This window comes from Vulpes vulpes, chromosome 9 (assembly GCF_048418805.1).
Source record: "Vulpes vulpes isolate BD-2025 chromosome 9, VulVul3, whole genome shotgun sequence".
Classification (NCBI taxonomy): domain Eukaryota; kingdom Metazoa; phylum Chordata; class Mammalia; order Carnivora; family Canidae; genus Vulpes; species Vulpes vulpes.
Window position 1 is genome coordinate 79,828,819 of NC_132788.1, and position 25,513 is coordinate 79,854,331.

The 25,513-nt window shown below is 42.9% G+C and overlaps 1 protein-coding gene across 2 annotated transcripts in view; it reads left to right on the forward strand.

Annotated features, from left to right (window-relative positions):
* The window catches only part of ADAMTS9 (ADAM metallopeptidase with thrombospondin type 1 motif 9), a 160,037-nt gene that overhangs the window by 115,814 nt on the left and 18,710 nt on the right, over positions 1–25,513 (forward strand). For both annotated transcript variants that reach the window (XM_025985181.2, XM_025985185.2), the window contains 8 exons: positions 357–524; positions 7,447–7,620; positions 17,958–18,131; positions 22,021–22,215; positions 23,479–23,611; positions 24,139–24,233; positions 24,349–24,443; positions 24,536–24,669. In XM_025985181.2, coding sequence (XP_025840966.2) covers positions 357–524; positions 7,447–7,620; positions 17,958–18,131; positions 22,021–22,215; positions 23,479–23,611; positions 24,139–24,233; positions 24,349–24,443; positions 24,536–24,669 — 1,168 coding nt within the window. The remainder of the gene's footprint in view (positions 1–356; positions 525–7,446; positions 7,621–17,957; positions 18,132–22,020; positions 22,216–23,478; positions 23,612–24,138; positions 24,234–24,348; positions 24,444–24,535; positions 24,670–25,513) is intronic.

Genomic DNA, 25,513 nt, shown 5'->3' on the forward strand with positions numbered 1-25,513 from the left:
ATCCATACGAATTCACAGTAGGACTTAAAATCAGAATTTCATGATAATTTCTGGTTCATTGGCTTAATTTTTGGCCTAAATTGTCAGGATTGCTCACACTCTTGAAGGACCCAAAATAGTATGCAGGATTGCTGCTGTAATGCTATGGACATTTTTTCCCCCTAATGCTACCTTCTTGCCATGTGGAACCTTGAGATATTACCCAAAATGGCTCTGGAAAAGGGGGGATGGTGACTCGTATTAGATATAATCTTAACATCTCAAAAACTCAGGTTTTTATCAAACTCCGTGTGATGTAAAAAACAAACATCAAAAAAACAAAACAACAACAACCTTGCCATTGCTTTATATTTCAGTGTTCTGTCTCTTGTGGTCGAGGGCATAAACAACGAAGTGTTTACTGCATGGCAAAAGATGGAAGCCATTTAGAAAGTGATTACTGTAAACACCTTGCTAAGCCAAATGGGCACAGGAAGTGCAGAGGAGGAAGATGCCCCAAATGGAAGGCTGGCGCCTGGAGTCAGGTGAGCAATGCTTCTCCTCTACGACTGCTTCCTTCTTAGCTTCTGCCACGTGGCTGACACCACTGTGTTGGTTGTGTTTCTCAGAGGGGTGCTTGGGGACGGGGAATGGAACGCTCTTTATGTCAGCATACTTGTTAGCTGTGAGACCTTGGGCAAGTGGATTCAGCCCCAGGTGCCTTACCTAACACCTACAATAGGATGGTTGTGAGGATTAAGTCCTAAGTAGTGGTGGGTGTAGGTGTCAGACATCCAGCACAGAGTAGCCCTTCAATAAATACATTGCTAATGGCATTTTTGGTATCATCCACCACGTAAAACACCACCAACTCAGACTGCAGTAGAAAGCTTGACTCTGATCACCTGGCAGCAATTGGGTCAAAATTGAGATTTGCGAAGAAAGGGCTGTCGGTATGAAGTATTAGTGGCTGCTTCTCTGCTCGTTTGCTTAGTTTGCTTACATCACAACAGAAGTAGGCAACAGAAGAAGTTCTCTCACATTTTCTATCTCTGTGACCTTGGGTGATCTGTTTAACCTTCCTGAGCCTACTTCATATAGCTCTTATGAGGATTTAATGCAATAATGAATGCCGAGTACTTAGTCCAGAGGTCTTAAATCTAAGAAGCTCTCAGGAGGAATATTTTGTTTAGATGAATGTGATATGTATATCGGATGGGAAAGGGGGGTAAGTTCCCAAGAAAGCAATCACAGACTCAACTAATTCTAAACATGTGGTAATCTGGTCCGGAGCTGGGTGAGTTTCCCTGTTGTGTTCAACAAGGAACTTTAGAAGCTTCTATTTACCTATAAACAATTGATGTGTGAACCAAAGTCTCTCGCACATAATCCTTGAAGCTGATCTCTTCACTCTGCACTTACACATTTTCTCAGCTTGGTTGAGGGTGCTTGCTTGAAAATAATAAGTTGCAGTTTCATCTATTCTGTATCTAATGCTGCTCTTTGGCTCTGTTGATTGACTTCTGTGAGCTTTTACTGAATCTGTGGTTCTCCTATGCAGTGGAGAATCAAACAGATGCTCCTAAGCATCAATTGAAAGGTAGGTTCCAGGTTGGCAAGGTCTAGTTTTGGTTCTTTCAGAGCCTGGATCTTGATGCCTAGAGCCTCAAATAAGCCTTGGAAAACTCTGTTAACATGGAGAGGAATTGGAGATTCTCCATTTTGGCATAACTAATGAGAAATTCCTCCAGAAATGTGAATTTTTCTTAATTGCTCTGAGCTGACATCATTGTCCCACATGTCACCTACCCCCTCATAGGCCACTTCACAGAAATGTAAAACATGACCTGCATCATTCTGTAGCAGAGTAGCCTCATCCTTCTCAAGACCTCTCTCATTATGATCATGTGTGTTTGCATTGCTGTTTTAAATCAACAATCAAAGCATCAGTGCCAACCAGAGCTAGTTCCTCCTCTGGCTTCCCTAAGGGATCAGATTTCAAGGCAGCGTTTCATTTTGGTCATCCTTAATGGTTTGTCTAAGTGACTGCTGTCATCTGTAACTTCCAGCCCTTTTATTTGTGGAGCTATTCAATTCATGTAAAAGCCCGCAGCTAACATTATTGAAGATACTGCACTAATTAGCTTGTCCTCTTGTAGACTTTCATGCTCTGTTGCTTTTCTTTATGTTTCTTGGCCTCTACTTATCTATTTGCATCATGCCCTGAATATTAAGTTTAGAGCATGGAAATGATGCTCATTTTATAGGCCAATTTATTCAATATAGAGACGATTAAAAGAATCTTTCACTCTTTATTGGTAAACACAGAGTGAGTTTTAGTCCAGTATTCTGTGATCTTGTTGGGAAGTCTGAAATTGCTCACAAAGCTGGGATGATTAGGTTTGAACCCTGGGGTTGTTTTTTCTTTTTTTTAAACATAAGGTAATAGGATTATCAGAATGCTGCCACAGAAAAGACTGCACCTGTTCGAAATGATTGCTTAGAACAGTCTAGTCACCTTTGTACAAAATGCAAGTAAACACAGTTATGTAATAGTCTGTGGCCAGCTTTGTAATGCTCTGATTTGATATGTAGAAATGAATTATAAAAGCAGGCAAGACAAGGTGCTGCATAGGTAAAATCTGATTTATACAATTTAGAAGTATGCCTGGAAAAATCATCAAATGCAGTGGTTAATAAAGAAAGACGGTCTGCATGGTCAAAGATTATTGGCTTATTAATGATCCATTGGTAAACAGAAATATCCCTAAGGCAGTGAGATTGAAGCAAGAATAATGATTATCTATTTGCAACAATGTTTAGAAGATTTTATGTCTATCTGGTCCTTCTGCTGGTACTATATTCTGGTCATCTTGTGTTCAAGGTAGGAAGAGTTAGTGCTATTTCTCATCATGTTGAAATGTCTGATGACAATAGAACATAGAGAATATTGGAATTGGAAACTAGTATAGCTGTGTTAAGCTTCATAGTCTCGCCCTCAAAACTGATGCTTTGAGATTTAAAGTGGAATGTTTCATTTCTACATCTTTTGAAAATCTTGAATTTGTCAAGGAAATTTTTCCAATAAAAGGAAAATTTATATTGGAAAACATCCTGAATAAAATTTTAAAGCATTTTTTCCCAGAAGTTCACATTCAATTTGTTTAGATGCTTCTGATCAAGGGATAAGGGATGCTCATGAAATTTTAAGACAAAAATCAGCATCAAGTTCTTGATTCAGTTTGATAAATGTGAAGGCTGTGTAGTCCCATGATAACAGAAACATTCCAGAGTAAAAATTGTTTAATCTATGCTTATAGAAAGGTTTTTTAAAAATGAAAATCAGAGGTAAAAAGCATAAATGATCAAATTAGAATAAAAGTAACATTTCATCATCACTCATCAATCATAAATTCACTCAGTCTATTCCTTTCTCAGTCCTGAGATGCTTGTCTTTCTCACATTTGAACCCCTCTGTTGCTCAGAATGAGTCTAACAACCAATGGAATGCCATGATTTAATTAAAATAGCCCCTTTTTTCTCAATGATACAAAATATAATGCTTTGTCTTGCAATCAGTGGTGTCTTAGATTGAGGGAAATAATTAATTTTTGAAAGCTCTTCACTACTAATGCCAAAATGGAATCTGGCAAATTGCATTATGAATGCACCAGCCATTTTTGGTTAGAACTTTTCTTGTAATTACAGCTTGGTTGCGGTGGCTGATTGTGAAATATTCTGCAAGTGTTTAATGCAGAAACATGGCAATGTGTAGCTTGTGTCCTTTGAGAAGTCAAGAAAACCACATGCACATAGTCAGTGATGAGAAAGAAAGTCGCTTTAGTGCTTTGTGCTCTCCATTTTTTTGTTTGTATTTGAACTGTAAGCATTGATGTTGCATTGTTTGAATATAGGGTTCTCACCCACACTCTTGCTGACGTAGGACAAAACACTGCATCATGTTAGCACCATATTTTCAAACTGGAAGCCAGATTCTAATCCACAATAGCCATGGTACATTGCCTAGGGAAGAATTCACTTTGAGTGCTTTTTGGTTTGTTTTTACTGGAGTGGGAGCGATTTTCTCTGTTTTTTGCATATTTGTGCAGGACCTCCCTAAAAGGTTTATTAGGAAGAATAAAAGATGTGTTCTATAAAATGGTTAGCATGCAGCTCAGCTCTCAACTAGATTCTGTACTCTTGGGACATTTGGCCATGTCTGGAGACAGTGCTGGTTGTCACAACATGGTGGAGGATGGGAAATACGACTGGCATCTACTGAGTAGAGTTCAGGGAAGCCACTAAACTTCATACTGCAGATACAGGACAGCTCCAAGTAATAAAGAATTAATTAGGTTGAGAAACCCTAGTACAGAGTAGCCTGCCACATAGGAAGTGATTAGTAAAAGGTTGCTATTATTATTGGGACTGTCATTATCTATTAAAGTTGTTTCATGTGGTTACTTTTCAAGCCAGTCCCTCCTCTAAATAACATCACCACCATAATTTTAACATTAGGACTGGTGAAAAGTGTGTAAAATACTTTCCGGTGTTCAAGTATATATTATGATTCTCCACACATGGAAAGTTGCAAAGAGATTCTTTTTGTCTGTGGAAATCAGCATTGAGCTCCTCCTGGAAGTTGGTGAGTTCTGCATGCTAACATTGCACAGTAGCGAGGAAAGAGATGAAACGTAGCTCCCAACTCAGTAGTTCAGAGCTAAAAACATCTCCTTTCAAACCTGCACATTCCATGCTGGAATGACGGCAAGGGGGAACACATTAATAGAGACGGCTCAACCTCTTTACCTTGCAGATGTGCTGCATAGAACCAGAAGCATTAAGCACACATGTATACACACCACCACCCTCACCACCTCCTGCGGCATGCAGAGGTCTTCCTGATGCTGTTTTATTCATGGGGTTTCCCTCCACATCTCTAAGAATTTGCCAAGCGAGCGTGGCTGGCTCTGTATGATGCAAACTGTCGCCTCCCTGGAGCCAGCACAGGAAGACAGTTGAACGCTGAACACGTGCAGCGCACTTGATTGTGAACAAAGATGACCGTAGATGCGGTATTCAGAAAGGCAGCGCTCATACTTTATGTGCATTTAAGTCCCATCAAAACCTGTTTTCTTTCCAAGCTGCCTTTGACCTTATAAAAATCAGAAGCCACCATGGCATATTCCATCATTGAGCCTTCCTGTGTCTTTATTTGCCTTTTTGAGAAATTATTGAACACTGGAGGGAGCGATGTTTGGTTAATGTTGGATACTTGTGGCTCTTAATACCTTACCTTCTTTGAATCCTAAGTAATTTACTCAATAACAAGAGTATCAAAAAGAGGTTTCATTTACTTAGAGACTGCATAGTAGACGTTCTGAACCTCTTAATGTTTGTTCCTTTTTTTTAATTTTTATTTATTTATGATAGTCACACACACACAGAGAGAGAGAGAGAGAGAGAGAGAGAGAGAGAGAGAGGCAGAGACACAGGCAGAGGGAGAAGCAGGCTCCATGCACCGGGAGCCCGACGTGGGATTCGATCCCAGGTCTCCAGGATCCAGCCCTGGGCCAAAGGCAGGCGCTTAACCGCTGCGCCACCCAGGGATCCCTGTTTGTTCCTTTTTCTTTAGGTTATAAAAACATTATGAGATTTTGAATATGTATCAGCCCTGGGCCGTGCTCAGACTTGTTTACATAATTATTCTTAGTCTTTCTTTGCATTTCCATTTCGATACACTGTTCTGGGAATGTGCTCTTTTATATGGAAGATCCCACATTCAAATAGCCAAAAGGTTTTTTTGGTTGTCATTGTTTGTGGTCAGTGATGATGGTGTTGGAACCTTTCTATCATTCATGCAGTGACTCCCCCAAGTTAAAATTCACTCATTTCCAGAGTAATCAATGGGAAATATTATACATGTAGCTCCCATGAGCATTAAATAGTCATTCTCTATAGACAAGGCCATGACTTGTCTTCAGGAGCCCTCCTGTTCCACCCAGGACATAATGACTTTAAAAGTCTGGTTTCTTCTGGGTCACAAACTCATTCAATCCAATTAATACAATTAAACCCAAACAATAGTAGCTATGTTGCCTCAAAATATTTCCTTCTCATCAGCTAGCTTTGATGTGAACGTTCAAGCTCCTGCCTGGCACAGACTCATCTGAAATGATATGATTTACCAAGCAGCCCTCTAAATAGTATCAACTGTTTTCTTAAAATCTGAAATGCAAATAAAATTAATATTCAGCAGAATCCATTGGGTGTGCTTTTCGCTAGTAAATTCCCATTAACCTCAGAGCGAGATGAATCCTGCGGCAGGTTAATTGGACAAGAATACTTTTCCAATTGAAAAGATTGTGATTCTATTCTTGAAGACTTCCTCTCAGAAATATGGCTGTTATGTATGTTAAAGTTGTTTTCTCAACGGCAGACAAATTAATGGAGGCTGAGCTATTGCAAAAACTTGGTAACAATTTTAAATAGCTCAATGTAATAATATGCTGTTCTTTCCAAGCAAATGTTGCCTGTAGTTTCTAACTGTCAAAACCTTAATAAAGACAATAATTCTTGGCCTGCCCATAAGTGAGATTATGAAACCCAGCAATGAAGAAACCATCAAAAAATTAATTTAAAGGAAAGTTAATTGCAGATTTAATATGGTGTTTTGCAACTTGGTCAACAAAATGTTTTAGCCTGATTAACAGTATTTTTCAAGGACTGGAAACACGACGCCTGCCCGAGGAAATGGTTTTTCCTTGTCAGCTTTTATTCTCCATGTATTCATCTGAAGTTGTAAATAGGCACTAATACTTCTGTGAATTCAGTAGTTTAAAAAAATATATTTTCCTCTATCTCCAGGAATAGGAGCAAGGGAAGGAAGAGATGGAAAAAATAATTCTACTTATAAGGCCCTAAAAGCTCTAGTGATTTACTCTCCTTGAGTTATACTTTTAATCTGCCAAGAAATTCTTCTTGTACAGCAGCTCTGTGTCTCCAATTTTCAAGAACCTCCAGTCCTCTGGGATAGAAATCATTTGGGGGTTTTCATTTCACATGGCAGCACTATTTATTTCTAGGTTGTATTAAATGTTTCATAATGATCTGTCCCAGCCTCTTCAATCTCCAAGAGTTTGGGTAATTTCAGAGATTCCCCACGACTGGAATATTTTGTCTCACTCACAAGCATTGATAGGCAGTAAGTTTGCAGATTTAAGACATTATCTCGGGTCCCTTTCATTGGAAATTAGAAAGCTTTGTAATAGTGGTGAAAGTCATTGGATTAGGAGTGCATTCCCCATGACTGTGACCCTCTCCACCCCTGCCACACACACACACACACACACACACACACACACACGCATACATGCATACATGCACACACACACACACACACACACACACACACACCCTCCCCACCAAATGACCCAAAGCTCCCACTTACAGAGTCTTTCTTCTCAGTGCTCTGTGTCCTGCGGCCAAGGCACACGGCGGAGAAACGTGGGCTGTCAGATGGGAGCACACAAAATAGCCAGAGAGTCCGAGTGCAACCCGTACACCAGACCGGAGTCGGAACGCGTCTGCCAAGCCCCACCGTGTCCTCTCTATGCTTGGAGGGCAGAGGAATGGCAAGAAGTAAGTAGAGCCATGAAGTGGGCACCTGCCAGGCATTTCGCTCAACCCCCTTGCAGTCATCACATCCGTTACCCTGAAATGACTTCAAGCACGGTGACAAGGCTGGCTCTTTCCCAGAAGGTTTGCTGTCAGACAGCAAGCAGTTCACTCCGACCAGGGTGGGGGAGCTCCTCCTTTTTATGCAGTTCCTACGTCTGTGTTCCTGAATGTTCCAAGTCTGGCTGCCTCCAGAAGAACGGTATCAGGCCGTGGGCCAAATGCATACAGCTATCTTTCATGAAAGGAGGGGGAAATAGAAGAAATATTTTTAAATATATATATCCAAAGCCGGTCATTCTGTATTAGTTCAGACAGCCGCAAGGCAGAGTCCAGGTAGGACCTACTCTGTGTTTGTCTCCTTTCGTGACTTTGGCTGTCAAGTAGAAGACAGGGACTCTTTTGAAGCCCTGATTAATTAAGTGAAGCATTTCTAACATTAAAAAAAAAATGATGGAATCTGAAAACAGCTCAGTTGGTGCAGAAATAGATAGACTTGTTTTTCTTCCTCTCCAAGTTAATGTTTAGTTAAAGAAAACACTGTGTGTCCCGGGAGAAAAGTCTGGCCAGGGAAGGTAAGGAGGAAAGAACCTCTAGTTCCAGAACAGAATACATTGTAGAAAGGGGGGAAAGAGTATAAGAAAGCAAAACTGTGTCCACTGACATTAGAATGAAATAAAAAGTACATATTGTAAACGGTTTAGAGATATGAATAATAAGGCAGGAATTTCCCACCAGGAATGGTTTTTAAAACAGGGCTGAACAGTGCATGGCACTGGGCTCAGTGTTTTATGTTCATCACCTCAATTAATCCTTTGAAGCACTAGGGAAAGTGGTTATCACTATCGTCATCCCATTTCACAGTCAAGGAAACTGAGTTCTGAGAGCCAATGTCATCTTGTCCAAGTGTCACATGCCCAGCAAGTAGAAGGAGCAAAAGTTGACCCTAAATTTGAACCATTCCAAGATACTACCACTGCATTAAAAAAAAAAAAAGTACATAAGTGCTCATAGCAACACCACCTTATTTTTTTCCAGGTGTATTGAGATATAATTGTTATATAATATTGTATTTATTTTAGATGAAAATATGGTGATTTGATATATGTATATATTATAAAATAATTACCACAGTAAGTTATTGTTTAAAATAACTTATATTTTGTTAACATCAATCACCTCACATACTAACAGCTTTTTTTTTCTAGTGTGAGAACTTTTAAGATCTATTCTCTTGACAGCTTTCACATTATACTCCCCAAGCAGTATATTCTATCCCTGTGACTTATTTCTCTTATAACTGGAAGTTTGTATCTTTTGACCACCTTCACCTAATCACCTAACCCCTACCCATCACCTCTGGCAACCGCCGATCTGTTCTCTATATATGTGTTTGATTTTTTTAAGATTCCATATATAATGAAATCATAGAATATTTGTCTTTCTTTGTCTGAATGATTTATCATTCAGCAAAAGCCCTCAAGATCCGTCCACATTGTCACAGATGGCAGGATTTCCTTCCTTTTATGGCTATTAAATTCCATTTTTTATATACACTTTTTTTTAATTCATTCACCCATCAAAGGACACTTCAGTTGCTTCCATAATAATAAATAATAATAAATAATAAATAATAAATAATAAATAATGCTGCAGAGAACATGGTGGGGGGAGGGACAGACATCTTTTCAAGTTAGTGATTTTACTTCTTCCAGATAAATACCCAGAAGTGGAATGGCAAGATCATATGGTAGTTCTGTTTTTAATTTTTCGAGGAATCTCCGTACTATTCTCCATAGTGGCTGTTCCGATTTACATTCACACCCACAGTATGCAGGGGTTCCCTTTTCTCCAGACCCTCACCAACATTTGCTATTTTTTCACTGATAGCTGTTTTAGCAGGTGTGCAGTGGTATCTCATTGTGATTTTGATGTGTATTTCCCTGGTGATTATCAATGGTGAGCACCTTTTTCCTCTGTTGGCCACTTGTATGTCTTCTTTTGAGAAATGTCTGTTCGGATCCTTTGCCCATTTCTAATTTGATATAGTCCCACTTGTTTTACTTTTGCTTTTGATGCCTTTACCCTTGGTGTCACATTCAATACAATTATAACCAAGACTGATGTCAAAGATCTTACCCCCTATATTTTCTTCTAGGAGTTGAATGTTTTCAGATCTTTCAGGTTCAGGTCTTTGATCCACTGTGAGTTAATTTCTGTGTGTGGTGTAAGGTAGGAGTCCAGCTTCATTCTTTTGCATGTGACTGTCCATTTTCCCCAACACTATGGAAGAGACTAGCTTTTCCCTCATTGTATATTCTTTCCTCCTTTGTCGTAAATTAATTAACCATATCTGTGTGACTTTGTTTCTGAACTCTATTCTGTTTCATTGATCTATGATCTTGTGTCCTTTTTTATGTCAGTGCCATTCTGTTTTAATTACTACGATTCCGTAATATGGTCTGAAATCAGGGAGTGTGATGCCTGAGCTTTGTTCTTCTTTCTCAAGATTGCTTTAGCTATTCTGGGTCTTTTGTGGTTCCATACAAATTGTAGGATTGTTCCTTCTATTTCTGTGAAAAATGTCTTTGGAATTTTGATAGGGTTTGCGTTAAATCTGTAGGTTGCTTTGGGTGATGTGGACATTTTCACAATACTAATTCTTTAGCCCATGAGAACAGAATATCTTTTCATTTATTTGCATCATTTTCACTTTCTTTTATCAGTCTTAGAGCTTTCAATGTTCAGGTCTTACACCTCCTTGGTTTAATTTACCCATAGGTGTTTTATGCTTTTTGATGCAGTTTTGAATGGGATTGTTTTCTTAGAACCACATTGTTAACCCATGTGGCGATCAGCCTTCTGGCCCTGTCCTTCACCCTCCTGGTGGATTGGATCCACTATTTACAGTCATCTCTTTTCTTTAGGACTCTCATTCCCTCTGCCTACTCACATTTTTTTGCTTGTTTTCTTTCTATACATTTTTTTTTTTTTTTTGCTTCTACCATGCAGTGGTGGGGAGGAATGGCTAAAGTAGTTAAATTTCAAATTAATTACACTTGAGCCACACAAGTTATTGGGAACGCCAGAGGCTTGGTTTTTCTGATCCTTGGGCTTGTCAGGTATAGAATGGCAATGATAATAATAACGATGCAGAGCTGTCCTGAGACATTTAGAGACGATAGTGTGGTTTGGGGATTGATAATATTAGACATGGGAGGAAGAAAAGACTCCCTGACCTCTGCCCCCCTCAGTGATACCTCTTGATTCTCTTTGTAGTCTTGTTTCTGACCTACCATTGCCTGCTTTCTCCCTCTCCCTCTTCATCTTGTGCCAAACTCAACCCTGTGTAACTCTTCCAAGGAACAGAAAGTAAGAGAGTGTTCCGAAATGAATCTAAGCTGACTGCTCATGCTTTAGCCAACTTTTGAAAATGCTAGAGCCAATCAGGGAAATGCCAGCCCCATTTATAATTCCTTCTGAATTCCAAAGAGCGGAGACCTTGCCAAATCTGCACAGAGGAGGTCGCTTCTCTGATCTTACAAAATATGCCTAGAAATGTACATCTTTGCATGCACTATGAAGATGGATTTTTTAAAATCCTTGCTCAAATGTTGCTATCAAGCTCCACAACAGAGCAGAACACCTAAAGGGGTAGCCTGACCTGTGGCCATATTTAAAAGTTAGAGGTTAACCATTTTCACAAAGACAAAAAAATTTTTAGGCAATGAGTAGATTCTCATAGTTACCCTCCTGCAACCATGCTTTCTCACCTGCCTGCAGCCAAAGTGCAAACTTTGAGAAAGGTGGGCCTGGGTGATAAGAGAGGATAGAGCACTAAGGGATGCCCTCACTTGACCCTGGATTGGTGGCTGGAGGAGGGACAAGACCCAACAAAAAGCCTTTGTTCCTTCTCAGCAGAGCATGCTGGTGGCCCTTGTAGAATGTCCTCAGAGCAACAAGACTCAAGAGTGTTGATAGCAGCCGGGCAATCACCTTAGCAGGGTCAGATCCCTGGTCCTGATTGCCTGTAGGCAGTTCTTATTTATGCCTAGTAAAGACCTGGTATAATTGTTCATTGTCCCTAATTTCATGATCAAAGGTATCCTTGTTAAACAGCAAATTGGGTAGAATAGCACCCTTCAGATCCTCCTGGGTCACAGTGCTCACCCTCCTCTCTTCTTACCACCCCTGCACCCACCCACTCACTCTGCTATCATCTTCCTGAGACCCACTTTGCACAGACATGCATCTTGACTTTCTTCCCTTCCATCAGGGACACCTTGAGCTGATGTCAGTGAAGATGCCAAGGCCTAGTCTCACAGCCAAGGCCCACTGGATGGGGTGTGCTGGAGGCCACCTACCCCAATACAGGAAATTCTCTTCTTGGCAGTTCTTGGCAACCACTTCCGAGCTCTTGTTTGCTTTTTGAGTGTGCACTTTTCTCTTTTGTTTCCCCCTTGTGAAGGGGAAACAAGGGGGAAATTTTTTTTTGTTTTGTTTTGTTTTGTTTTTATTTTTTTATTTTTATTTGTTTATTAATAAATTTATTTTTTATTGGTGTTCAATTTGCCAATATACAGAATAACACCCAGTGCTCATCCCGTCTCCCCCTTGTGAATTATTAAAACCCACTTGTTTGTTGGCAAGATGCATTTCATGATAGGCATGTAAATAGTAAACGGCACCTCATTCTGAGAAATATTCCAGGTGTCCGCTGTGAGGAGCACAAGTTCTGCATACCCATGATAGCATGATCATCAGGAATGTTCTATGCAGTCACGCAAATTGTACACTGCACAACTCAAGGGGTACTATTCCCATAGGTTACAAATGAGTGGCATCCTCCGACTCACGTAGGATAGTGGCCAACACTGATAATAAAAATAATACATATTATTGTTTATTAAGCTATGCACCAAGTACTGTGTTGAGTATATTTATATGGAGGACCTCATTTAACTTTTCCATAACTCTCTAATGAAGTAATTAAAATTTTTTCCCCACTTAAAGATGAGGAAACTTGAGACTTAGATAGGTTAATTCATCCAAGTTCATACATTTTTGTAAGTAATGAGATTGAGATTTAAAGCCTGAAAGCCTGACTTCTGGAACACATCCTCTGAATCTTTATGTGCTATCATCTCCCATGTCAGCATTCATCTATGGTGAATTATTTTATTTCCTTTTTAATGGCTTATCTAGCCTCTTCTGGCAAAGTTGTCATAAAGTACGATTCCCTTTCCTGGATGAGCTTCCCATTCCCTTCAAAAAATGAAATCTTGGTTCAGTTGGTTGACAATAAGCCCTATTGTTGGGGCAGTCTTGGTGGTGATGAAGCAAAGGGAACTCCTTTGTTGCAAGGCCTGGCATCTGTGGGGCAGAGAAGGAGCATCATGTGCCTTCATGGTACCATAGGAGTAGAGCCTCGACTTGTAGGTGGAGGGCAAAACAAGTGGAGAAGAGAAAAATATCCAGGCTTGTCTATGGAGACATTTGATCCCTTTAAAGTTATTCATTCATTCAACCAATATTTTTAATGGGCCAACTTTTGTGCTAGGTGCTGAGATACAGCCCTGACCTCTTTCTATTCACATGCTCTCTCTGTTATGTCACCCAGGTGGCTGCTACTCCCACCCAGTTGTCCATGTATCAGGACAGCTGGCCACCTGGTGACCACTGACATTCACCACTTAGGATTGCCTCATGTGGCTGCATGAGCAGACATGGATTTCATAACAGAGCATGACCGTCTCCATAGTATTACTTCTGCCTTTTTCCCCTGCAAATATTCCATATGAAGGCAAGAGTGCCCAAACTCCACAGACCTGACTTTAATATGAGCTTTGAGAAAGAACCCTTTGGTAATAGGAAGACTGGTTTTTCTTTTTTTAATTTAAAGCATTTGTGAAATATGTGGATATGTAATTACTGTTCCTTATCACATAAAACCTCTACAGAGCACATGCAGAAGACTGCTGTCAGAGTCTCCACTTGTTGTGTGACTCGCCTGTCCACACACTAACTCATAATGGTAGTCTCACACTAGATCTTATTTTATACTTGAAGAAAATCAACAGTCTTAAAAGGTAGAGCATGTGAATATGTGAAGTGATTTTTTTCTACCCATGATTAGCACATCTGACCAAAAAAAGTTTAAATTAAAGCAGCTTCATTACCATCTTTTAGGAAAGGCAGTTTCTTTTTTTTTTTTTTTTTAAGATTTTATTTATTTATTCATGAAAGACACAGAGAGAGAGTCAGAGACACAGGCAGAGGGAGAAGCAGGCTCCCTGTGGGGAGCCCAATGCAGGACTTGATCCTGGACCCTGGGATCACACCCTGAACCAAAGGCAGACACTCAACCACTGAGCCACCCAGGTATGCCAGGAAAGGCAGTTTCTACGCATTGCATTAAATGACTCTTTTTAGACCATCATCCTGTGGCCAACCTACCTGGCTAAATAAAATAGTACCTTAAAAGATTATTTTAGGTCTTCTTAACTTTCAAATTTGGACAGGTATTTTCCTCCTGTTAATTTCAGTACATTTAAAGGCATATGTAGCCTGCGGGACATTGAGCAAGCTACCCAATTTAGGCTGGCCCTGTGACCACTGACTTCCCGAATTACAGTGTGCGCTAAAATTCAAGGAGGCTGGTGGTGTTACTTATACACTCGGTGTATAGTTTTTTCTCAAAGCTGCAAGCAGAATTGAGAAAATCTTTTGGAAATTAAAATGAGACTAGTTGAACTTTCTGCTGTTTTTAGAACATTCTAGGTCATAGTCTAGGACAGAGGAAAGAACGCTTAATCCTGGGTTGGGGGGGGGTGCGGGGAGGGCGGTGATCTTACCAAAAGCTGGTAAAATTCAGTAGCTTGGGTGGGCTTGCTTTCTGCTCACCCAGCCCCCATGCCCTAGTTAGGACCCCAGGAGAAGAGCCTTGCCAGGTGACTTTCGGAGCTGCTGTTGAATAACCCCAAAGCGCTGGAAAAGTCACTTATTTACTTATCTTAATTTTTCTTAAAGGTATGTTCAGAGGTAAGGTTCCCCAACTCCCTCTTATGGTAGTTAACCTTTCTTAAAGACCAAGGCAGAGCCACATAAAAAGCCAACAGGGGTCTAGGAAAGTTGGCATTTCTGCTCTAAATTGTTACTTATTGACACAGATTGCAGCCCTAGGGATGAGTGAAAATGCGAACACGCTTGGAAGGTTTAGTCCAGTTTGTGCTGTTCAGTCATCAGGATCTGAGTCACCTAGGTCCTGCTCTTCTAAAGAATTACCTTTTCTGAGGGCAGTTAAGTATTTCTTTTGCATTTATCTACACATCACAGATTAACCACGTTTTTGTTTTATTTTTTTCACATTCAGTGGCTCTGTAACTCCTTTGGCTTTTTTTTAATGAATAAACAAAGTGTCATTACTTCACAATAGAATCCAGCATAGTCCAGGGGCATGGAAAACCCCAGGCTAGGGCTCAGTTAGGATCTTTGAAGTGATTTGCTCCTCAACCTCACCTCAGAGCTTTCTTTCTTTCTCTTTTAAAAATATTTTATTTAAATTCAGTTTGCCAATATATGGTATAACATTCAGTGCTCATCCCATCAAGTGTCCTCCTTAGTACCTGCCACCCAGTTACCCTATCTCCTCACCTACCTCCTCTTCCACAACTCTTTGTTTCCCAGAGTTAGGAGTCTCTCATGGTTTGTCTTCCTCTCTAATTTTTTCCCACTCAGTTTCCCTCCTTTCCCCATACTCTGAAGAGCTTTCAATTCATATTTGTAGCCTTAGAAAAATTTGAATGACTCCACATTCTAGAAACTGAAGTTTGCTTCCAAACAGCAGAAACTATGAGTTTAAAAAAAAAAAAAAGAAAGAAAGAAAGAAACTATGAGTTAAGTTTGCAGATAATAAAGGGCTACCAGGACATATCACATATCTCTTAGTTTCTGAAAGAACAAAGTGACCCACAAAAGACACAGGGCATACCACATGATCCAGGATTTCTATTGCTGGGGTATACCCAAGAGATTGATTGATTGATTTTTGAAAGATTGTATTTATTTGAGAGAGAGAGAGAGAGAGCACATTTGTACACACAAGTGATGGGGGCAGGGGTGGTACAGAGGGAGGAGGAGAAGCAGACTCCCCACTGAGCAGGGAGCCCAATGTGGGGCTCGATTCTAGAACCCCGAGATCATGACCTGAAACTGAAGGCAGGTGCTTAACCAGCTATGCCACCCAGGTGCCCCATACCCAAGAGAATTAAAATTGGATGTGGCTCAGCAGTTGAACATTGACCTTCGGCTCAGGACGTGAGCCCAGAGTTCTGGGATCAAGTCCCACATCGGGCTCCTGCATGGAGCCTGCTTCTCCTCCCTCTGCCTGTGTCTCTGCCTCTCTCTGTGTCTCTCATGCATATATAAGTATAATCTTTAAAAAATAAAAAATAAAATAAAATTGTATGTTCAGACTTGAGTATGCATGTTCATGGCAGCACCAGTCACCATAGCCAGAAGATGGGAACCACCCAATGTCCATTTTCATTTGAAGGGACAAAATGCAGTGTAGCCATACAACAGATGATTATTCAGCTATAGACAAGAATGGAGCCCTGTGGATGAACCTTGGAAACACAGGGCTAAATGAAGAAGCCAATGGTAAAAGGCCAGGTGTTGTATGATTCCATTTATCTAAAATAGCCGGAACAGGCAAGCGCAGAGAGGCAGAAAGCAGATTGGTAGTTGCTGCAGGCTGGTGGTTGGGGAAGTGAGGAGTGACTGCCAAATGGGTACAAGGTCTCCTTTTGGAGTGACGAAAATGTTCTGGAACCACATAGTGATGATGATTGTACAACATTATGGATGATTTGATTAAATGCCACTGAATTGTCCACTTTAAAATGGTTGAGATAGTAAATGTTATGTGTATTTTACTATCAAAAAAAAAAAAAAGGAACAAGGTGTATCTGGAAAGATATTTCTGAGTCAGACTGGATCCCAAACTGAAATGCCTTGAGGACACGGCAGGGAATAAAAGGGAAGGAGGTGTGAGGAAAGAAAAAGACAGGTGGGTGTCCGTGGGTCTTCCCAAATACTGAAAAGAGAAAGTTTTAAAGATAATCATGCCAACAACAACTCTCAGTTGTCAGTGACTTAGATAAGGCCGAAGGACCACAGAGGGTGTAATCCCTGTTAGAAAGGAAACAGGGGCCCCTGGATTAGCTCGCTGTGCTTTTCTAAGATGGTTTAGAGTCTTGAAATGCTGTGTGATACAGATGCTTTAGATAGGACAGGTTCTGGGAAACCTTTAGCAACGCAGATAACTAGGTTAAACTTCAAAGGAAGGGTTTGGTTTGCTGTTGGTTAAAGTGAGAGATAAAGAACTTGTGGACAACATAGAAATGGTCCTAGAACAGAACCTACTGCTTGATCTATATTCCCAACATGGTTTATGGGCATAAAAACGTGAGTCCCATCTACCTCAAAAAGAGATGTTTGATCTAGGACAGGGCATGTAGGCTAAGTCTTAAGTTTTTCTACCTGAAAAATGGAGATCGTAGGACTCATTAAATCTCACTACCTAGCTGTCTACCTCCTCATTGTCTGTCTTTGCTACCAAAATAGAAGCTCCTCTCTCTGAGAGCAGGGGCCGTGCTGTGCATGTCCATTCTTGTTGACCTAGGATGCATCCCAGGGCCTGACACTAGGAACTTGGTGAATATTTCCTGAGTGAACAAAGGATGAGAAAAATCCGCCCTGGAGAAGAAAAGGCAGTCAGGGGTCACAACAAAGCAAAGCCTGTCAAGTCTCCGCAGGGGGATGACTTGGGAGAAATGAAATGTGTCCTTCATGCTTCCCTGGAATGATCAACTAGGACCAGAGACTGCAGTGTGCAAAGTGATATGTTCAGTAGTACGATGAACAGGTGACAGCTTTCCTGGCTCTATAGGGATTTAGATGCCAGTTTGATAACTATTTCACTGTAAGTTTTAAAGAGATTCAGGGTCCGAGTGAGGAAAATCATCAAGGCCCCAAGGTCCTTTCCACACTTGAAATCCATTCACTCAGGCTTTCATCCTTTCATTCCGGTAGCCACGTCTCAAACACTCATCACTGTGCCTGGAGCAGTGTTGGGGCTCAGTGGGGTAAAGCAGTGAGTTCTCTGATCGTTCCTGCCCTCCGAGGCCGCACAGTCCTAATGGGTATATAGACAGGAAAATTAATCTCTACAGTAACAGCACATAATAAGCCATTTATGACTTTCCCACATAAACACCCATCTTGTCTGTCGCAAACAGTGCAGCAAGACGTGCGGAGAGGGCTCCAGGTACCGCAAGGTGGTGTGCGTGGATGCGGACAAAGGCAGTGAGGTTCATGGCGTACACTGCGACCTGAGCAAGCGGCCTGAGGACCGTGAGAGCTGCAGTTTGCAACCTTGCGAGTATGTCTGGATCACAGGAGAATGGTCAGAGGTACGTCCCAGGGCTTCTGTTACCACCTTCAGGTCAGCGACGGCAAGGGCAGGAAGGGGGGAGGCTTGCACCCACCTGCCAGTCTGCCTTCCAGGGCTAGAGCCCGCTGTGTCCAAGGTGGGAGGGCGCCTGAGATGGTCTCTCATTCTTCCCACTTCTGTGATTCACTTTGGTGCCCTGTTGGATGATAAGGCGGGAGGATGATCACAGGGCCTGCAAGTTCCTACAATGCCTGTCGGTGTCTAAAGAGAGTCAAGGTAAGAGGATGCTGTCAGTGTCAGGGAGACAGCAGGGAATGATGGGGACCCTGACAGTCTAACACATTCTGTGTGAAGGGAGCAGGCTCTCTTCCTCTCTGGCGGGCACCATGCAGAAATGTGCATCCAGTGTTACCAGACCTGATTTTTCAAGAAGGGACAGAAATCGGAACTTTTATGTGAGATCTCCTAACTTTATTTTTTTTTTAATTTTTATTTATTTATGATAGTCACAGAGAGAGAGAGAGAGGCAGAGACACAGGCAGAGGGAGAAGCAGGCTCCATGCACCGGGCGCCTGATGTGGAATTCGATCCCGGGTCTCCAGGATCGCGCCCTGAGCCAAAGGCAGGCGCTAAGCCGCTGCGCCACCCAGGGATCCCCGAGATCTCCTAACTTTAAAATGGGGACTCAAACCTTTTATTTGAAATGTTGTGTGGGGCAAACCAAACACTTTCGTGGGCCAGATATCGGTTGCTTGTTGAACAACTTCTGATCCAGAGGAAAAAAATTATTTTCCATGATATTCAAGGAATCCATTTATTCTTCTCTCCTTGTGTCCATGGTGCCTAATCCAGAAACTTGCAATTATTGATATGCCAATGGTAATAATGGCATGATTGTATTATTTTCAAGCCTCATAACATTTTCAAAGACTGAAAGATCTGTAACATCCAAACCAGTTGTCATTTGCCCAAAAAGGAATTAGAGGTGAAGTTACCTGGGCTCATAGGAAAGGTGCTGAAAAGTTTTAGACAATATGCTTGTTATCACTGGACCCCCTCTTTTAAGTTTAACAGGGTGCAATTTCACATTTTAATAGGAAGAATATCTGCAAGTAGATGAAATGTATGTCGGGCGTTGAATTGTTTTTGCACCATCACTGGCATTAAGTCCTTTCTGTGTGTCCCCATCCTTCTCTTAAATCCAATGATTTTACCTCCCCTTCCCCATTCAGGGGACATCTGGCAATGTCTGGAGACATTTTTGGTCTCCCAGACAACTGGGAGAAGTGGGATGCTACTGGTATCTAGTACGTAGAAGTCCAGGATGCTTCTAAACATCCTACCGTATGTGGGACAGCCCCTCCCTTGCCTGCCACACACACACACACACACACACACACACACACACACACACACAGCTATCTGGCCCAGCTGGCAGTGGTGATAAGGCTGAGAAACCCTCTTTACCCCAACTCTGCATGTTCTTGGTGTGCTCTTAAAGACAGGAGGGGAGACATGATCCAAGTCATTAGGAAATAGATTTCCCATTGGCTAACCAGGAACCCAGGGAGTCCAGATGGTTCTTCAAAATAGTCCTTGACTTTGGATTGGAGACATAAGTTCCAACCCATTCATATCACAGGGATGGGAGGGAGAAGGTGTCTGGGGAGGGCTCCTCTCTTCTCTTCGATTCACCTCTCCTGGCTCCATGTCAGGCATGATCTATAGCTTCTGGTTCTCAGGGCTACCCCATCAGGCTTGCAGTTGGGTAGGTGGGGAAAGCCTGCCTTTCTGCCTCTCTCCCTCCTCAGGCCCCTGTCTCTCTCTGCCTCCTGGAGGCCTCTTCTAATTTAGCTTCTGGCCTATTCTTGGTCATCCATGTCTCTGGAGTTTCTACACCTTTCACGCTTCAAACATTGGCATCTTCAACTTAGCCAATCTTTTGTGTGTTGTTATTATTATGCTAAAAGTATTTTGATCTCTGAGACTGGGTCATGTCACTCCTATAGCTTTATTTCAACTGTAATCTTAACCCCCAACAGATGAGATTTAGAGAAGATCAAAACAAAACAAAACAAAGCAAAAAAGGCTTCCATATTTCTGCAAATTCTCAACTGTATCATAGATTGGAAACTCTGCAAATTTACAGGCAAAGTTGAGAGGGCTGGAGATAGGGCCTTACCAAAGGCAATGCACCAGAAATCCCTCCAGAAAAGCTTCTCGTAAAATGCAAGAGCCACAGCAAGCCATGTGTTGTCTCTGGTACCTCTGTTACCTGGCAAACCGTGTGCTTTGTTCTGAGCTCTACTTGAAAATGGGGAAGCCTGGGCCACATGGGGAGAGAGGACCCATCCCTATCCCCCGTGGCTGATGCCTATATTTCTCTGCTCCGGCCTGAAGTGTATCACCAAGGCAAGGAGTGCCCATTCTTATTATTTCGTCCTGCTTTACAGTTCTTTTCAAATTAGGAAAGTACTGTATTCTCATGATAAAGCAAGCATATGACCCCAAGGCATGGAGAGTCCAGAGTAAGAGCTTCCCCACCTCCCTCCTCCCTCCCAACCTGGACAGACAGCATTTGTGGGCCATCTACTCCACATGAAATACTTCAGACTAGCTTTGCCCTCCCCTGGCCTGGCATCTGCTGGCTCTTCAGGTATTTGAACAGCAGCAGCCAAAGAAAGAAGAAAGGTGTGCAGGACACTTCCAGGTCTCGAGCCAGTTGAAAAGGAGAGCCCAGGGATGCTCTATGTCCCTCCGGCAGGACCTCTTCAAGGGGCGTCTTCTCCCTAGAACAGTTATAGGAGAAGAAAGCCATGTGGCTTAAAGCAACAGCTCAGGAGATGTTAGGAAAGAATGACACTACGGCTCTTCATAGCTGCTGAGAGCTGATGGGTGCTGTGGTCCCTCACCTCACAAAAAGCATTAACACACCACTTGCTGTGGGCTGTCCTGGGGGTTCATCTAGGCCGCCTCAAACAGCATTTGGTCTCAAGAGTCCTGATCCTCTTGCTTAATTTTACATAACACCTTCACAGGAGATGGCCAGTTATTTGATGACATTGTCTAAAAATACCATCAACACTAAATCCCCATACTTCAGTGTCAGCCTTTAAACATATTATATAAAACATTTAGCTTGTGAGGTTGAACATTTTTGAAAATTGCATCAATAACCAATTAGATGTCCCATCACGGGAAGGATCTTGGACACTAGCAAGATGTGTGTTCTCTCTGCTTTTCTGTATTTCTTGTGTATTTTTAAATGCCATGTAATTATGGTAAAAAGGTGAACTGATCGCCTGGTCTGGTTAGACAGAGAAAGAGAGATAATAGGGGAGAAAGGTGACATTTCAGTGAAGATGTACGGGCAGGGAGAGAGAAGAGAGAAGGTGATTGAGTGGAGGGCAGACAGGAAAGCAAAGCGCGTGGAGCCAGAAAGGAAAGCTGTCCCTGAGTCCCTTCTTGGCTAAGTGCTTGGGTTTCACACGTAGCTCAGGTGGGCTGTGACCCTCCTGCCATCCCCCTGTGGTCATGTCTTTGGTATGGTCATGGTAGGTTTGGAAAAGCCTGCAGTCAGGCTGGGGATCCTGTAAATGGAGCCAGGGACAGCTGGAGCCCTGCTGCCTTTCTCCCCTTAAATCCAAAGAAGGGGCCCAAGGCGCCCCCACCTATAGTGAGGGCTGAGAAGATGTAGTGGAAGCACCAGATCCCCAAAGGCGTTGTTTCGGGTTGCACGGTTCCTGCATGCTTAGGGGCCTGCCACTTGAAGTACATAAAGGAGCTAATAAAGTGAGAGCTTTCTGCAGTGTTGTCTGGGGTCAGCTTTGGATGTGGAGGTCAGGGGCCTATTGTGGGCTGCCCCCAGGCGCTGCTCCAGCCTCTCCCCCTAACCCTTGTCTTCCCAGTGCTCGGTGACCTGTGGAAAGGGCTACAAACAAAGGCTCGTCTCCTGTAGCGAGATTTACTCTGGGAAGGAGAATTATGAGTACAGCTACCAAACCACCATCAACTGCCCAGGCACTCAGCCCCCCAGCGTCCACCCCTGCTACCTGAGGGAGTGCCCTGTCTCAGCCACCTGGAGAGTCGGCAACTGGGGGAGCGTAAGTAGACCATTTGGTTATCAAATCAGAAAGCGTTGGGTTCCCAAACTTCACCTTACATGCGTCCTGCCTGACCCATCCAAAGTGAGTCCTCTCCCAGGAGAGATGATGGGAAGAAACTGGAATTTGCATCTTGAAATGAGCTAATGGGAAGAACTCATTTGGCAGGATGGCTTGGTTGGGTAGAGCCTGGGCTCCGAAACCAGACAGCCTCACTGTGAATCCTGGTTCTGCTACTTCCCAGTTGAATACAACACTTTTGGATCTCAGTTTCCTCATCTGCAAAATAGGTGGTGAAGAAAAAATGAGTTCATATGTAAACAGCTCTCAGATTATGATAGCAAATTCCAAGTTACAGTGCTTTTTTTAAAAAGGTTTTATTTATTTATTCATGAGAGACACACACAGAGAGAGGCAGAGACATAAGCAGTGGGAGAAGCAGGCTCCCTGCAGGGAGCTGGATGTGGGATTCGATCCCAGGACCCCGGGATCATGCCCTGAGCCAAAGGAGGATGCTCAACCACTGAGCCACTCAGATGCCCCTACCACACAGTACTTTTTTAAAACAAGCCCCTAGAACTCCATCACTTAGAGAGACAGAAGAGTTAGCTATTGCTTCTGCTGCCAAGAAGTCAATATATTCTAGTTCCTCTTTAACAGGAGTATTTGTTGCATTAGGGGTATAATAAGTGAGAATAATTTAAATTGAGAATATTTAAATTTTAAGCAGGAATATTTTGTTACATTAGGGATATTATTAATGAGCCTGGAACATTGCCATGCCCCCGGCCCCAGACTCATAGGTTGTTAGTGTTGGAAAGCGATGAGATGAAGAATGGGATCAGTTGAAAGTGGTTAGGGTTTTAATTCCTGGCTCCACCATGACCTTGAACAAATTTCTTGACATTTGGCCCCAACTTTCCCCCTGTAAAAATAAAAGAATGGTGGTCTATCTCAGAGAATTTTTATGAGGCTTAAATGAGAAAATATATATATGTCGTGTATAATATCATATTATGTGCGGATACCTTACATACAAATAAATATGTACGTAAGGTATATGTATGTGTAAATGTGTAGGTACCTTGCTTAGCGCAGAGACTGGTCTACCATAAGTGTTCCGCACATATCCACTGTGAGTTTTCAGCAGCCTGGGCTCTGAAATGGCACTTTAGACATGCCCCAGGCCGTGAGGTCCACACCCCCAGAGCCCACGCCTCGCAGGTTCAGTAGCTGCATCACTGACTCTGATCTGCCTTGTAGTGCTCGGTGTCTTGTGGCGTGGGAGTGACACACAGATCTGTGCAATGTTTAACCAATGAGGACCAGCCCAGCCACTTATGTTCTGCAGATTTGAAGCCAGAAGAAAGGAAAACGTGTCACAATATCTATAACTGTAAGTTGGCCAGCGGAAGCCATCTTTCTGGGGCATGCAGAACAGGGTTTCTTTGTTTCTTTGTCTATTGGCCTACCCCTCTTGGAAACAGAGAATTTATAAGATAAATAAGTCCTGGGGATGTAACGCGCAGCATGATGCCTCTAGTTAACATGGTTGTATGGTACATTGGAAAGTCGCTAAGATTTCTCATCTAAAGGGAAGAAAAACCATTTTTGTCTTCTCTTTTGTACATCTATGAAATGATGGGTGGTAACTTATTGTAATGATTCACAGCGTATGGAAGTCAAGTCATTATGCTGAACACTGTAAACCCCATATACAGTGTTACATGTCAGTTACCTCTCCAAAAACTGAAGGAAAAAATAAACATTTACCCCCAAAAAAGGGAAAGAACTTCTTTTAAAGAAACTGTTCCCCCACTTTTTAAACAAAACCGGGCGAGCGTGAACAGTATATTCACTCCATTGGCAGATGGTGGACGTCTTGGAGCGTGACGCTCCATTTTTGTGTTTCATGCTTTCTAGGTGAGTTACCCCAAAACTGCAAGGAGGTAAAGAGACTGAAAGGTACCAGTGAAGATGGTGAATATTTCCTGCTCATCAAAGGAAAGCTCCTAAAGGTGAACATTGGCCATCAGTCATTATTTCTAGAATGATTTGAGGGTGAGTGGCCCTGGGCCTCATCGTCTCATTGCTGAGCTGCTCCTCATTGGTTATTTCTGGCCTCTCTTCCAGATATTCTGTGCAGGGATGCAGTCTGACCACCCCAAAGAGTACATTACCCTGGTCCATGGCGACTCAGAGAATTTCTCCGAGGTGTATGGGCACAGGTAGGGGAGCTCGGATCCAGATGCACACAGACACCTTCGGAGCCCTCGAAATACCTTCCCAATCTTACCAGAACATTCTCTCTGTAATGCAGGTTGCACAACCCAACCGAGTGTCCCTACAACGGGACCCGACGGGACGACTGCCAGTGTCGGAAGGACTACACGGCAGCCGGGTTTTCCAGCTTCCAGAAAATCAGGATAGACTTAAACACTATGCAGATCATAAGTAAGTCCAGTGGAACATTCCAGGGTGGAGGGGGGCAGGCGGAGGGCGGGGAGGACTGTGTTCAGGAGTCTCTGCATCCGGCCAGCAGACTGCACACTGCACACTGGCAGGGGGATGAGGCTCTGGGCCACCTGCCGTCCAGTGGTGACAACCCCGGTCCCCACTGTGTATGGGTGCGTGGGTGGGTGGGTGGGGTGTGCCCCATTCTCTTCCCGCGACACCCCAGGCCCGGGAGGGTGCCTCGCCTCGGGGCGGAGCTCTGTCGGCCTGGGGGACACAGGAGGAACGGAGTAGATGGATGCTTCTAGAGGGCACCAGGGCACTGTGGGGCGTCTGGGCAGCCTCCCCCAGGATGGGACACCGAACCTGAGAGCTGAAGGTCCCGTCAGAGTTGGCTGGGCACGGGGTATCGGTGTGGGGAGCGGAAGGGTGGAAGGAAGCTTCTAAGGGAGAAGGAAGAGCAGATACAAACCTCAAAGCTAAGAGACTCCTGTGCAACCATCTGTCCCCGAGCCGGCCATCCCCTGCACAGGGTACGCACATGCGAGGACACATGCCCTACTTTTGACCCTCGATTTTCGGGGAGAAGAGCGGTATGCAGACTTACCTGTGTGAACCGATTGCATACCCCAGCCAGCACTGCATTTTTGGGGGGCGGGTAGGGGGGCGGCATTAATCACAGGCATGGTTCCAGGCAGCTCAACTACCCAGACAGGTTCCCTTGAATGGAGGAAAAACAGAAATAATGAATAATTAATTTTTCCTCATTAACATTGCTCCCATAATGTTGCACTGCTTTCCTCTTGAGGTAGATTAAGCTTGATTTGTACCAAGATACTTTTTA